At 39.5% G+C, this 15000-nt stretch overlaps 1 protein-coding gene across 1 annotated transcript in view; it reads left to right on the plus strand.

Moving 5' to 3' along the window:
- Positions 1-13181: 13181 nt before the first annotated feature.
- LOC143288732 (uncharacterized) overlaps positions 13182-15000 on the plus strand; it is a 45269-nt gene continuing 43450 nt past the window's right edge. Inside the window, exon 1 of the mRNA XM_076597358.1 lies at positions 13182-13257. Within this exon, the coding sequence (XP_076453473.1) occupies positions 13182-13257 (76 nt within the window). The remainder of the gene's footprint in view (positions 13258-15000) is intronic.

Consider the following 15000-nt stretch of genomic DNA (forward strand, 5'->3'; position numbering starts at 1 on the left):
CGCGCTTAGCCAGGCCTTGAGAAAAAAAGAGGAAGATAATAATAATAATAATAATAATAATAATAATAATAAAAAAAACAATAATGATTATAGATAAGCAAATAAGCAAACAAATGTAAAACACACATACAAACATACACACATTCACACACACATACACATGCCTAACAGATACGCAACAAACCTGCAGTTTCACAGATATGAAAGCACAAACAAATACACATAAATGTGCACGAGCCCCGACACACACACACACACACACACACACACACACACACACAAACACACACACACACACACACACACACACACACACACACACATGCACAGAGCTCTCCTGACACATGTGTACTTACACACTCGCGCACGTACACACGCACACGCACACACACACACACACACACACACACAGAGACACACACACACGCGCGCGCACGCCCCCCCTCCCACATCCCCCCCCCCCCCCCACACACACACACACAGGCTGCCACTGATTGGACGCAAGAGGGGTTTGAAATGATCTCTGGTGCCAAGAACGTGGCGTCTGGCCTGTTGCTCAGTCTGTTGAATTTGGAAAAGTCCACAGAGACTGTTCCGTTTTGAAGTAATTTGCGCAATGTTGGTTTGGAAATGATGCTAATATTCGTTTGATTTGCAAAGCATCGTGCTCTACCTTTCATGCTAGACTTACAGCCGCTCCCTCTCTCTACCTATATTTCCTTGAGGCGATCGATGGTGTGATGGCCTTGTACTTGTTCTTTTTGATATTCTTTGACGTTTCTGAGGATTTTCGATTTTCCTAGATGTAGGCCGCTCGTTGTTGATGCGATACCAGCAAGTCTGTCAGCTCGCTCATGTCCCTTAACACCTGCATGTCCCGGGCAGTATGACCATGTGAGTTTTTTAATCTGAAAGTTGCGCATTGCCGCATGCTCTGGGCTTCCCATTCCACTTTCAGTTGTTATTTTCTGTATGAGGTTCACAGAGTCCGTTACAATCATGGCATGTTGGTTTCCAGGCATATGGATAGATGATAGCCACTGGAGAGCATGTGTCACAACTTCAACTTCCATCGTTAGGCTGGAGGTTGTGACTTTGCAGGCAGCATTCTCTTCCCTGATTGTTTTTCCATTTTGTTTCGCAGTGAATCCCCAACCGGGTAGGCCTTTGGTGACTGAGCCATCTGTGTATATGATGATGTCATCTTCTTTACTGTTTTCTTCTATTAGCTTCACTTCTGAATAAGTTTTGCCCTCTGGACTCCCGATAATGTCTTCCTAGAGTGGGTGAAATGGCTGTGTTGAATAGATGATTGAGGTTTTCGGGGTTTTCCTCCCATTCTTTTGTTTCTTTCAGGTCTTATAGTCGGCATACTAGCTGGATTGTGTCTTCTGCTTGCCCCATCCATGATCTTCCTCGTCCTAGACGGCTGCCATTTGGTTCCTTGACTGCATCATGCAGTGGGTTTTGAGGGTTTTCTAATGCTCTGAAGTAGGTCTTAACCTGTTCTAACTTGTTTCTGGCCTGCACTGAAGGAAGGTCAAGCAGGTATCGCATGGTTTCCGTAGGCGTGTCTTTTGTTGTGCAAAGGATCATCCTCATAGCTTCATTTTGAACTCTTTCTAATTTTATGAGGCTGTTTTGAGGCGGTGTTGTTAGCCCAAGTCCGTAGTCGATCACACTGAGAACGAGTGATTGATATAGCAGGAAGAGGTGGCGTTGTTCGAATCCTTTGGTTGCCATTGCTTTTAAGACTGAAAGACCCTTTTGCTTTTAAGAACAGTATTTTCCGTATGTTTTCTGAAGGTCAGCATCTTGTCGAAGTGTATTCCTAGGTAGCGTAGGCATTCGGTTTTCTCTATCTGAATTCCGTCGAATGACACGGGTGGTGTTGATTTGCGAGCGGTTTTGTTGTTGAGGGTGCAAAGTTGTTTGGGCTTTCGCTGGATTGATGGAAGATCCTGTGTCCTTGCACCACTGAGCGATATTGTTCAGTTGTTTCTGGACGGCTTTAGTTCTTTCTTGAGCATCTTTCGACGTTTTGAAGACCAGGCCATCATCCGCACGAATAAGCACCCGAAAGTGGCACAAAAAGTGTACAGTTCGATAGTTAACTCTTTCCATACGAACGGCGAAAGAGAAGACGTTAACAGCGTTTCACCCCAATTACCACCATGAAAATGTTGCAAGTGGAAGGCTCTTATACTGAAGACGTGAATGTGGACAAAGAATACCACATTTCTGACGACGGAAGCTAAAGGTTGGGTCATTGAGACACCCACTGGACATCCGAGGTGTCTGTGTAGAGGAGAAAAGAGGACTGGCCGTACTGAGTGAGTTAATGAGGTAACAAGCCTGTCAGTTTCACAATGATCAAGAGAAATAATTACCATAACACCCCCAGTCTGCTCTGCCGCGGTTACGAAATGTGCACAGAAGTTGTGCTGTTTGTGTTGAACTGTACAGTATGTAAGTATATTTCAACGTTGTCGAGTAAATTTTGTTGTTGACGATTGAGATGCTTAGGGATTCTGTGCTTGATTCTACAGCTGGTATCACAATGAAAGGAGCGTGACACTTCATTTGTTTCATGACGATAAAAGGAGCGTAGCACTTTATTTGTTCATGACGATAAAAGGAACATAACACTTTACTTGTTCATGACAATAAAAGGAACACAACACTTTATTTCTTCATGACACTATAAGGAACATAACACTTTATTTGTTCATGACGACAAAAAGAACATAACACTTTATTTGTTCATGACAATAAAGGAACATAACACTTTATTTGTTCATGACGACAAAAAGAACATAACACTTTATTTGTTCATGACACTAAAAGGAACATAACACTTCATATGTTCATGACACTAAAAGGAACACAACACTATTTGTTCATGACGATAAAAGAAATATAACACTTTATTTGTTCCTGACAATAAAAGGAGCATAACACTTTATTTGTTCATGACACTAAAAGGAACATGACACTTTATTTGTTCATGACAAAAAAGGAACATAACACTTTATTTGTTCATGACACTAAAAGGAACACACCACTTTATATGTTCATGACATTAAAAGGAGCACACCACTTTATTTGTTCATGACACTAAAAGGAACACACCACTGTATCTGTTCCTGACACTAAAAGGAACATAACACTTTTTTTGTTCATGACACTAAAAGGAAAATAACACTTTATTTGTTCGTGACACTAAAAGGAACATAACACTTTATATGTTCATGACACTGAAAGGAACATAACACTTTATTTGTTCGTGACAATAAAAGAAACATAACATTTTATATGTCCATGACAATAAAAGGAACATAACACTATTTGTTTATGACAATAAAAGGTACATAACACTTTACATGTCCATGACAATAAAAGGATAATTCATAATTTCATAATCATGTTCATGACAATAAACGAGACATAACACTTAAAATGTTCATCTGTGTCCCACAAGGCCTGACTAAGCGCGTTGGGTTACGCTGCTGGTCAGGCATCTGCTTGGCAGATGTGGTGTAGCGTATATGGTTTTGTCCGAACGCAGTGACGCCTCCTTGAGCAACTGAAACTGAAACTACTGAAACTCATCTGTGTATTTATGATTCTAGGCTCGACTTTCTCAAAACTGATTATTATGATTCCCCCGGCATAAGTAAAACACAGAAATTAAATGAATAACAGCGAGCACGCATACGCGCATACTTACACTAACTCCGTGCGTGCGCAGACGTGTACACATTCGCATACTTTTGAATTAGCCTGCTTGGTGCACGCACAAGACAACATGATTGAATGTGGATTGTTTCCTGTCGTGTTGAAGTACACACACGCGCGCGCGCGTTTAAAAAATCCTCTCTCTTTCTCTCTTTCCCTCCTCTGTCTCTCTCTCTCTCCTTCACACACACACACACACACACACACACACACACACACATAAGTGTTAAAGAAAACAGTACCTCACACACACACACACACACACACACACACACACACACACACACACACACGGGTTAAGAAACTGTATTTAATTATCAGAAACGCGCACACACACACACACACACACACACACACACACACACACCACACACACACACATTGCCTTGAGAAAACAATTACAATTATTGATATGTCAGCATCGTCATCACCATATAGATAATAGCAATACAAATTATTTGTTTGTTTAAAGAAAAAACCCAAAACAAAACAAATAAACAAAGAAACAAAAAACAAAACAAAACAAAAAAAACAGGGGGGAAAAACACCCAATCATCAGAACATGTCTCACACAGCCACACGAGGCAATCTGTCACTGGCAAAGACTGAGACGTCGTTGTATATAGACCCTGCCTCCTCCTCCTCCTCCCTTCTTCTCCTTCTCTCTCGCTCTCCCTCCCTCCCTCCCTCCCCTACCCGCCTCCCCCCCCCCTCCCCCCGCACCCCCCCTCTCTCTCTCTCATCCTCGAAGACCCCCGTCTCATCATCACCTTATGATCGCCTGCCCCGCCCCGCCGTTCCGACAATTGATCGTGTCAGCTAATGGTTTCCACACTCGCCACACGCGCTCTCCCGCGCTCATCCAATTGTTTGCCTAAGGGGGCGGAGCTAACCCGCACCAGGCGGGAGGCCTGACTCTGCTTTCTGATTGGTCGAAATCAAGTGTCAGTTTTTTCTCGTGTCGCGGCGTCGGGCTGTCTTTTCTTTTCTTTTGTTCACGAGAGTCGACTGGAAGCTGCTTGCTTCTCAGGGAAAAGTTTCGAGATGGTGTAAAGTTCGGAGACGCAGGCACGTAACTTCATACGTAATTACGTGTTAGTTGGTGATGCGACGGCTTTCGGAGCGACGGTGCTTTTATGTCGTGCGCCACTGATTACTTGACTGAGTGGTGTGGACAAGTCAGACTGACAGTGACAAGGAGTCAGAGTCTGATTTCAGTTGATGTCAGTGTAAAGTCACCAGGCCGGGCCTTGATTGACAAGTCCTTGTCAGTTTTTTCCACCCAGGCTAATAGGCGCAGTGTCAGCCGTTTCTGTCATTGTGTTTTACTGACTTGGCGTCCGAGCCGCGAGAAGAGAAGGTGATACTTGGCACTAACCCGGGCTGTTCAGTTCCTGACAACAGTGTCAGTTTCCACGATTGACATCTACTGCACTCCACTGTGTGTAACCAGTCGCTAGCACTGAGGAACAGACGTTTCTGCCTCAGCAACGGACTTGCAGTCTAAGCGTGTAAGTTTTTTGCTACTATTTGATTTTCTCTGTTTCCCTCTCTGTCAGTCTCTCACGAGTTCATATGTCTTGTCGTTTATGAGAGAAAGGAAAAGTGAAAGCATTTATACTGGTCATATAACTGAGTAAGATAAGTATATATTTATATGTCTATATATACATGTACATATATATAATTGTATGTATATTATATATATATATATATATATATATATATATATGCATACATATAAATATGTGGGTGGTGGAGTGGTGGTGACTCTGTGTGTGTCAGTGTGTCAGTGTGTGTGTGTTTGTGTGTGTGTGTGTGTGTGTGTGTGTGTGTGTGTGTGTGTGTGTGTGTGTGTGTGTGCAGTTTACACACGAGAGAGACTGAATGACAGACATGCTATTCTTTAAGAGATGGAGCAAGGCAGATGACAACAGAAAGTACATAATTCACTTCACTGTGTAATAACTGAGCCCATATTTACACAGTGATAGTTTAAATACTGAAAACGCATTGCCTTCTAAAAGTGTACATAAGTTTCAGAAAACACAAAAGTCTTTTTTTTGTATAAAAGTTTTGAAAGTGGCCAAATACTTATTTTTATCGCGCACTGTCTTTGATTTACTGTGATATTAATTATAATATGTGTCTGTCACGTATGTCGCGGGTAGCATTAACTATGTCATTTCTGTCTTTCTGTCTGTCTTTCCAAGTTCGGATTTAGAAGACAGTTAAATGTGATCATCTAAGTTAAACGTTTGTTTCTGTTTTTATTTTGGTAAAATCGAAAGCAAATGCTTGTATACTGACTTACTGTGGTATTAATTTTATCGGTCGTGTTTCGTACGTCTGTTGAGTTTAGTCACTGTCGTGTCTGTTTTCCAAGTTTGAATTTGACACACTCAAAAATAAACAAGTATATGAATGAATAAATAACTGAAAATTAATGAATAAGTAGATAAGCAAATAAATAAATAAATACATAATGTGATTTTGAGTAAAAAGTTTGTTTTATGTTTGTTTTGATTATAACAAATTCGAAAGCAAATTATTGCGTTTTGGCTTACTGTGATATTAATTTTGTGTCTCGAGTCTCTTTTGTTTGCTCAGTTCAGTTTGCCATGTCTGTCTTTCAGGAGGAAGGTGGCAGAATGGTTAAGACGCTCATCTGCCCATACTAGAGAATCAGTGAGTCTGGGTTCGAATCCCGCTCACGCCCTGTTCTCCCAAGTTTGACTGGAAAATCAAACTGAGCGTCTAGTCATTCAGATGAGACGATGAACTGAGGTCCCGTGTGCAGCACGCACTTGGCGCACTGTAAAAAAAAAACAACCACCAAAAAAAACAACACCAAAACACATGGCAACGAGTGTTGTCCTCTGGCAAAATGCTATAGCAGGAATCCCTTCTGATAGGTATATATATATATATATATATATATATATATATATATATATATATATATATATATATATATATATATATATGCATGCACTCAAGGCCTGACTAGGGCCTTTGATTTTGCTGCTGCCTAGTATATGTGTAGTATAATATGGATTTTTCCGAACGCAGTGACGCCTCCTTTAGACGTTGAAAATAAAACAAACTGAAACTGGAACTGTCTTTCAAAGTTTGATCCAAAAAAAGAAAAAAAAAAGGTTAAATGTAATTTCAAAGCTACATTTTTGTTTTTGTTTTGATTATGGTGAATACGAAAACAAATTAATAATAATAATAATAATAAAATGCAGGCTTATATAGCGCAGTTCCCCCATCTCAGATGGGGCTCACCTTGCTTTACAATGAAACATACAAATTTAAGACTAAGTGTCGTAAAATATGTACAAAGTCAACACAGTTACACATGACATTTGCTAAAATATACATATGTAGGACAACGTGACATAAAAAACAAGAGAGGCAAGGCCTTCAAGACACTTGTGATACACTTTTTAAAAAAAATCCAAGTTTTTTATGTATTGAGTATAATTTCAAAATGTAATGTTTAAGATGAGAAAGATCAGTTTAAAGCAAATTAAGTCCCTTAGCATTAATTACAGAGTAATTTCCCTTTTTTACTAACTGCACCAAAACGTTTGCAAAATAAATAAAACTTTCATGCTTAGCAAAAGAAGTTCCTGTTTGAACAAAAAATGATAATAATGACTGCTCTTGTTGTTGGGTCAGAATATCAGATCAAAGTGCCAAGTTTAGAGAATACAAAAAAATATAAATGTAACAGTAAATGCTGTTTGCATATAATTAGGCTTTTTTTTTCTTTCTTTTTTTGTGCCCATCCCAGAGGTGCAATATTGTTTTAAACAAGATGACTGGAAAAAACTGAATCTTTCCTATTTTTATGCCTAATTTGGGGTCAACTGACAAAGTAGTTGCAGAGAAAATGTCAATGTTAAAGTTTACCACGGACACACACACACACACACACACACACACACAGACAACCGAACACCGGGTTAAAACACAGACTCACTTTGTTTACACAAGTGAGTCAAAAATGTAAATCGACACAGGCATCATCACAGTAAATCACACAGGTGCAACTCACAGCAAAACAAAGAACATCACATTCACCATTGTCAAAACTAAACACCAGGGAACCAGGTATCACGAAAAACACACCAGAATCATCACAGAGCATTACAGATCAACACAAAGAGCACATCCAGCAACGAAAATCACAGCAAACATATGCAGATGGAAAACTTTCAGTGAGAAAAGTACAGTTTGAAAAGATATGTTTTGAGTGCTCTCTTGAATGCGGGTGTTGGGGGTGTAACGGAGGTGTGAGGGCAGTGAATTCCATTGTTTAGGTGCAACAAAAGAAAAGGAACGTTCACCGTAAGTTTTAGTACGAATTGCATTTTGTATATTGTATTTTGACTTTCTGTTATATTAATTTTATATGTCTGTGACGCCTGTCTGCTGCGTCCAACACGTATGTCTTGTCTGTCTTTCCCAGTCTGATTTTAAAAGAAAGATGAAAGTGATTTTAAGTTAAACATTTGTTGACCTTTTGATTTTGGTAAAAACGAAATCAAATTATTGTATTTTGACTAACTACAGTGCTGTTCATTGTGTGTTGTCTGTCTCGTATATTTATTCCCCCCTTTTTTTCTGGCCTGGCTAAGCGCGTTGGGTCACACTGCTGGTCAAGCATCTGCTTGGCAGATGTGGTGTAGCGTATATGGTTTTGTCCGAACGCAGTGACGCCTCCTTGAGCTACTGAAACTGAAACTGAAACTGTCTCGTATACCTGCTGAGTTCAGCCTATCATGTCTGTCTTCCAAACTTTGATTTAAACAATAATAAATGTGATTGTTAACATACACGTCCGTTTCCGCTTTGATTGTGCTGAATACGAAATCAAATTATTGTATTTTGACTTTCACAAGTTCTAACTTAATCGGCTGTCAATTAACAAGAGGAAGGGGTTGGAATATATTCTACCAGTATCAAAAACTATGTGTTTGAAAGGTTGAGACAACAGGAGAAAAGCAGGTCATTATGATTTTGACGTGATGCCATTTCATATCGTGGGACATGAATCCAGTAATGAGTAGCGACAAAGGGCTTGCTGTCATCATACCCACACACTATGATTAAAGCACAGCTTCTTACCGGGAGAATACGGCGCATATACATTGTACGAAGGATGCATACAGGTGTATGCTATATTGTCAGCTGATTGTTTATATTGCAGGATGTTTTGTATAGCATTCCACGTCTCTCAAGGCCTGACTAAGCGCGTTGTGTTACGCTGCTGGTCAGGCATCTGCTTGGCAGATGTGGTGTAGCGTATATGGAGTTGTCCGAACGCAGTGACGCCTCCTTGAGCTACTGAAACTGAAACTGAAACTCCACGTCTCGGCATCACGGTATAGTTCGCTGGAAATATTAAATTCCGTTTGTTAGTGCCCTTTGAAAAAGTAACTTATTTCTAAAATTATGGATATTTTGGGAACAAAATCATGTGTCCAAATGTGAAATGATAATCAATTTTTTTTTTTTTTAAGCAGCCTGGTTGTACAGTTTCAGTTTCTCAAGGAGGCGTCACTGTATTGAACAAATCCATAATTTTCGCAACGCCATAGATAGTGCGAGGCAGATTTCTGACAGCTGCACAATAACCAACGCACTGGGCCTTGTGTGCTCGGATATTATATATTCATGTGCCATCGTTTTATCGTTTTGTTATTTTTTTCCCCCCTATTTTCCATTATGTTAAACATTGATTTACACATTGTATTTGTTTGTTCGTTTATCAAATCATGTGTTTACTTAAGCATATCCACAAATTTGTTTCTTCCTGTGCCTTTTTGTAAAAAATCTTTCATGTCCCTAACTGGATCCAGACTTAGTGTTCGATAAAACGCTTATTCACTTTATGAAAAAAAAGGTGTTCTGTAAAGTATATATTTATACAACAAATACACAGTTGTAAGATTGCGTTTGTTTAGAGACGACAGTCAGTTTGGAATAAGTCGTGAAACTAGCTAAGTATTATTTTTGGGCTGAATGGCATAGCTGGCAGGTGGATGGTTATTCACTTCTTTTTTTTTCTCAAGGCCTGACTAAGCGCGTTGGGCTACGCCGCTGGTCAGGCATCTGCTTGGCAGATGTGGTGTAGCGTATATGGATTTGTCCGAACGCAGTAACGCTTCCTTGAGCTACTGAAACTGAAACTGAAACTCAGTGGTTTACAGTACGAGAAATGGCAAACATGGAGACATTAACGGGTCTGAAGAGGACTGGATACATATCAAGGTTGTCTCGGCAAGACAACGGTTCTAAGTGAAACGCATTTTTAGAAAGTAATATGTGGACATGTAGGCTATTGATCGTGGCTGAAGAGATTTATAGTTATACGTATTCTTTTGGCAAATCGATCAATGCTTTGTTTAGGGTGAAATAGAATCACTTTTAATACTTTTGTTTTATCCCAAGTTTCATATGTATTGATTTATTTCGACAATTATTCATGGAGAAATCAAGGAATGTTTTAGGGTGTAGAACAGCAGTTGATTTTATAGGGATTCTTGTACCGGTTTTGCTGTTTGGAATTTTTTATATTTGATTTTGTCGACGCTGGACTTTTTATTTCATTAAGAACAGCAGTTGATTTTATAGGGATTCTTGTACCGGTTTTGCTGTTTGGAATTTTTTATATTTGATTTTGTCGACGCTGGACTTTTTATTTCATTAATTACTTTAATCATTGGGGATCCAAACGAACTTCCAGCAATATGAAGGAAAATAGATCTTTCCGGTTGTTTATAATGTGCCGAAACTAAAACACATTCATTTTACAAACTGCATTTTGCTTCGAACGCTTTTCCTTTGCTGATACTGTAACAATAGTAACAACAACAACAACAAAACAACTACATCATAAATATCGTATTTCTCTTTTTTTCTCACAACAGATTTCTCTATGTGAAATTCGGGCTGCTATCCCCAGGGAGAGCGCGCCGCTACACTGAGAGCGCCACCCCTTTTTTTTCTTTTTTTTTTTCCTTTTCTTTTCTTTTTTTTTCTCCCATGCGTGCAGTTTCATTTGTTTTTTCCATTCGAAGTGGATTTTTCTACAGAATTTTACCAGGGACAACCCTTCTGTTGCCGTGGGTACTTTTACGTGCGCTAAGTGCATGCTGCACACGGGACCTCGGTTTATCGTTTCATGCGAATGACTAGCGTCCAGACCACCACTCAAGGCCTATTGGAGGGGGATGATATATTGGCGGCTGAACCATGATTCGAAACAGCGCGCGTATATTCTCTTGCTTCCTTGGCGGACACGTTACCTCTAGGCCATCACTCCACTCCAAACATAATTATCATCATTAACAAACAACAACAATAAACAACAACAGTAATTAAACAAGGATGATGATGATGATGGCGATGATGAGAATAATAATGATGATGATTATGATTATGATGATGATAAGAAAAGGAATAAGAAAAACCAAAACAAACAAACAACACCAAAAAACAACAACACACAATTACTTACAGCAGTCACACCATCTTTTCATTTCTGCAACTATTGTCAATTACAGTCATAGCCTGTGCTTGTATTTAACGCGAGCATGGACGCAAAAGGAGTGGAGTGATGGCCTAGAGGTAACGCGTCCGCTTAGGAAGCGAGAGAATCTGAGCGCGCTGGTTCGAATCACGGCTCAGCCGCCGATATTTTCTTCCCCCTCCACTTACTAGTATAGACCTTGAGTGGTGGTCTGGACGCTAGTCATTCGGATGAGACGATAAACCGAGGTCCCGTGTGCAGCATGCACATAGCGCACGTAAAAGAACCCACGGCAATAAAAGGGTTGCTCCTGGCAAAATTCTGTAGAAAAATCCACTTCGATAGGAAAAAACAAATAAAACTGCACGCAGGGGAAAAACAACAACAACAACAACAAAACAAAAAAAAAAACGGGTGGCGCTGTAGTGTTGCGACGCGCTCTCCCTGGGGAGAGCAGCCCGAATTTCACACCGATAAATCTGTTGTGATAAAAAGCAATACAAATACCCGGACACAAACTGTTGCTTTTTGCTGAAAGATTGTCACTGCCGTGAGCGTGTTTTGTGTTTTGTTCTTGTTTTTTGTTTTGTTTTTTGTTTTTTGCTGTTGTCGCGTGTGTGTGTGTTCTCCAGTACAACTTGTTCTCACTCACTTCTTACGACCATCTTAAATGATGGTAAATGTAATTCCTAGGCCTGTTCTCTTTTAACTTGAGTAGTGGCATTGGGTCGTCAGAGCAAAGCTAACCTAGGTATATGTATTAAAAAGTCAGTAAATCAGGTGACAAAAGTAAAGAAACCTTTGATTGGTCAACGCACTAATCAGAGGGGTGGGGTGGGGGTGGGGGGTTGGACCGGAGGAGACTAATAAAGAATCGATCGTGATCGAAATCAGTTTTCATCTAGCATTGTTGCTGCTCATGTTATCATTAACATCAATACTAATACTACTACTACTAATAATAATGATGTTTATAACAACAACAACAATAATAATAATGATAATGATAATGACACTAATAAGAGTGAGAAGAAGAGGAGGAGCAGGAAGAAGAAGAAGAAGATGATGATGATGATAATGGTGATGATGATGATGATGATGATGATGATGATGATGATGGAGAACAACAACAACAGCAGCAACAACAACAACAACAACAACAATAGTAAAAATAATAAAAATAAAAATTAATAATAATATAATCGGTAACATCAATAACAGCACTCATCGTCATCATCATCACGATTCCGTAAAACGATAAGATCGAGCCCATGATAAAAATAATGATATTGACATTTTGTGTGTTTTCATTTCTCATACAGCGAACCAACTTTCCATGATCGGGAAGGACAGAGGAACCTTGGAAAGAGCCATTGAAAAACAGTGAAGTGAGGCACACAGAGAGAGACACAGAGAGAGACAGCGACAGAGACAGAGAGACATAGACAGACACAGAGAGACAGACAGACAGACAGGCACACACACACATACACACACACACACACACACACACACACACACACACACACACACACACACACACAGAGACTGAGAGAGAGACCCAGAGACCCAGACAGACAGACAGAGACACAAAGAGAAAGAGACAGACAGACATACACACAGAGGGAGACGGGCAGAGACACAGACACATAGATATAGTGACAGAGAGGGACAGAGACAGAGACACAGACAGACAGACAGAGACAAAGACACAGAGAGACATAGAGATACACACACAGAGACAGAGACTGAGACAGTCACAGAGAGACAGACAGACAGACAGACAGAGACAGACAGAGACTCACTGTGAGAGAGAGAGAGAAGCATGGATTTATCAGTGAAGAAGAAGAGTGCTTACGACATAGACAGCCTGTTGGGCAAAGATGACAGTACAGCCATGAAGACGTCATCATCGACGCTTCCCACTATAGAGCTGTTTGGGGACAACTGCTTGGACGGCAAACACATCGCTGGTGAGTGAGTCTTGTGTGGGGAAAAAAAAAATAAAAAAAACCCCAACAACTATCACTACGTTTCTCTGTGTATACCTATGTCTCGTTTCGTGTGTGTGTGTGTGTGTGTGTGTGTGTGTGTGTGTGTGTGTGTGTGTGTGATGTAATTAAAAGAAAAGAAAGAAAGAAAAATCGAAAAATCCCGACCCCATTTACAGATTTGCAGGTATAATTATATTGTTTTCAGTCTCATTTTGATTTTGATTTGGGTCTGCTTTGGTTAGTTTTGTGGGGATTGTTTTTTTGTTTTTTTACATCCTCTCTCTCTCTCTGTCTCTCTGTCTCTCTCTCTGTCTCTCTCTGTCTCTCTGTCTCTCTGTCTCTGTCTCTGTCTCTCTCTCTCTCTCTCTCTCTCTCTCTCTCTCTTACATTTTCCTTTACCCACCAAATTTTGCTAATAATGTGGATATTGTTGAAACAGTAAACGATTTCAAAACCAGTTACAGAATTCCATATCCTCTTGTTGTCTGTATTCAAATTAAACAATGGAATATTTTCGCGTTGGAGAATTAAAATCGAAACCAAAGAAAATGTTTTGTTTGTTTGTTTCTTTTTTTCTCTTTTCGTTGTTCACATTCATGAACAAGCTTCTTTTCTTTCAAACACACAGCGGAGTGGGGGCGTGGTAGTTTTATCGCAGTGAATGGAAAGTTGTTAGGAAAGTTGTAGTAGATTTCATGTGAAAGAAATGCATACGCTTTTCTGTTCCATTGTTGTTTGTTTGTTTGCTTGTTTTTGGTTGGTTGTTTTGTTTGCTTTTGTTTATTATTATTATTATTATTGTTGTTGTTGTTATGATGATGATGATAATAATGATGATGATGATTATTATCGTCATCATCACTATCATTGTGTTATTAGTAGTTGTGGTAGTATTTATTTATACATCTGTTTGATTATTTATCTATTTAATTATTTATTCATTCATCGCATAACAACAACAACAACAACAAAATCACATGGCCCTGTTTAATTCTTGTTTATTTATTTGTTTGTTTATTCGTTGTTGTTTTTATTGTAAAGTAGAATTCGGATAGATTGATAAATCGATATTATATATATATATATATATATATATATATATATATATATATGTGTGTGTGTGTGTGTGTGTATACTTTTTTCAAACGCATGCAGGTAATAGTTTACAGTTTTTAATTTTGAACAATTTAGCGAAAGTGTTGACCCACAGCTCAATACAGGTCTTGTTACAAACACGAGGCCAGCGGGCATACGAAAGCGATCTGCTAGCACGTAACTAGTTGAACTGGCGAGGACATGGAACCATTGATCATTATTATTTCATGTGTCCAGATAGCTTTAAAGTGTTACTGAGACAAGCCAAGCGAAATTGATCGCCCATCCTAATGCATCGTCCGGTAATGCCAGTTACAGAAACATGAACTGCCAGTTTCCTGTTTAAAAAAAAAAAAAAGTAAAACAAAAGCGAAACAAAAAGGAATTAATTCGTATAACTGCTGGAAGTGTGCAAAAAGGGGAGACGTTTACTTAGAAAATGGCCCCAAACGGGTCGATTCGATTCCTCTTCAGCTGGGGGACGAGCTAGAGAAAGACAGTTGTTAACTCAAAAGAAAATGGGATGTGAACCTACTCGTTCACGAACAAACACAAACCGTTAGATGATCTTCAGTCTAAATGGAGGCGACAGGACAGACAGGAAAGAGACTACGCACGTTCCAGTGT

This window comes from Babylonia areolata, chromosome 13, assembly GCF_041734735.1.
Source record: "Babylonia areolata isolate BAREFJ2019XMU chromosome 13, ASM4173473v1, whole genome shotgun sequence".
In the NCBI taxonomy this organism is placed as follows: Eukaryota; Metazoa; Mollusca; class Gastropoda; order Neogastropoda; family Buccinidae; genus Babylonia; species Babylonia areolata.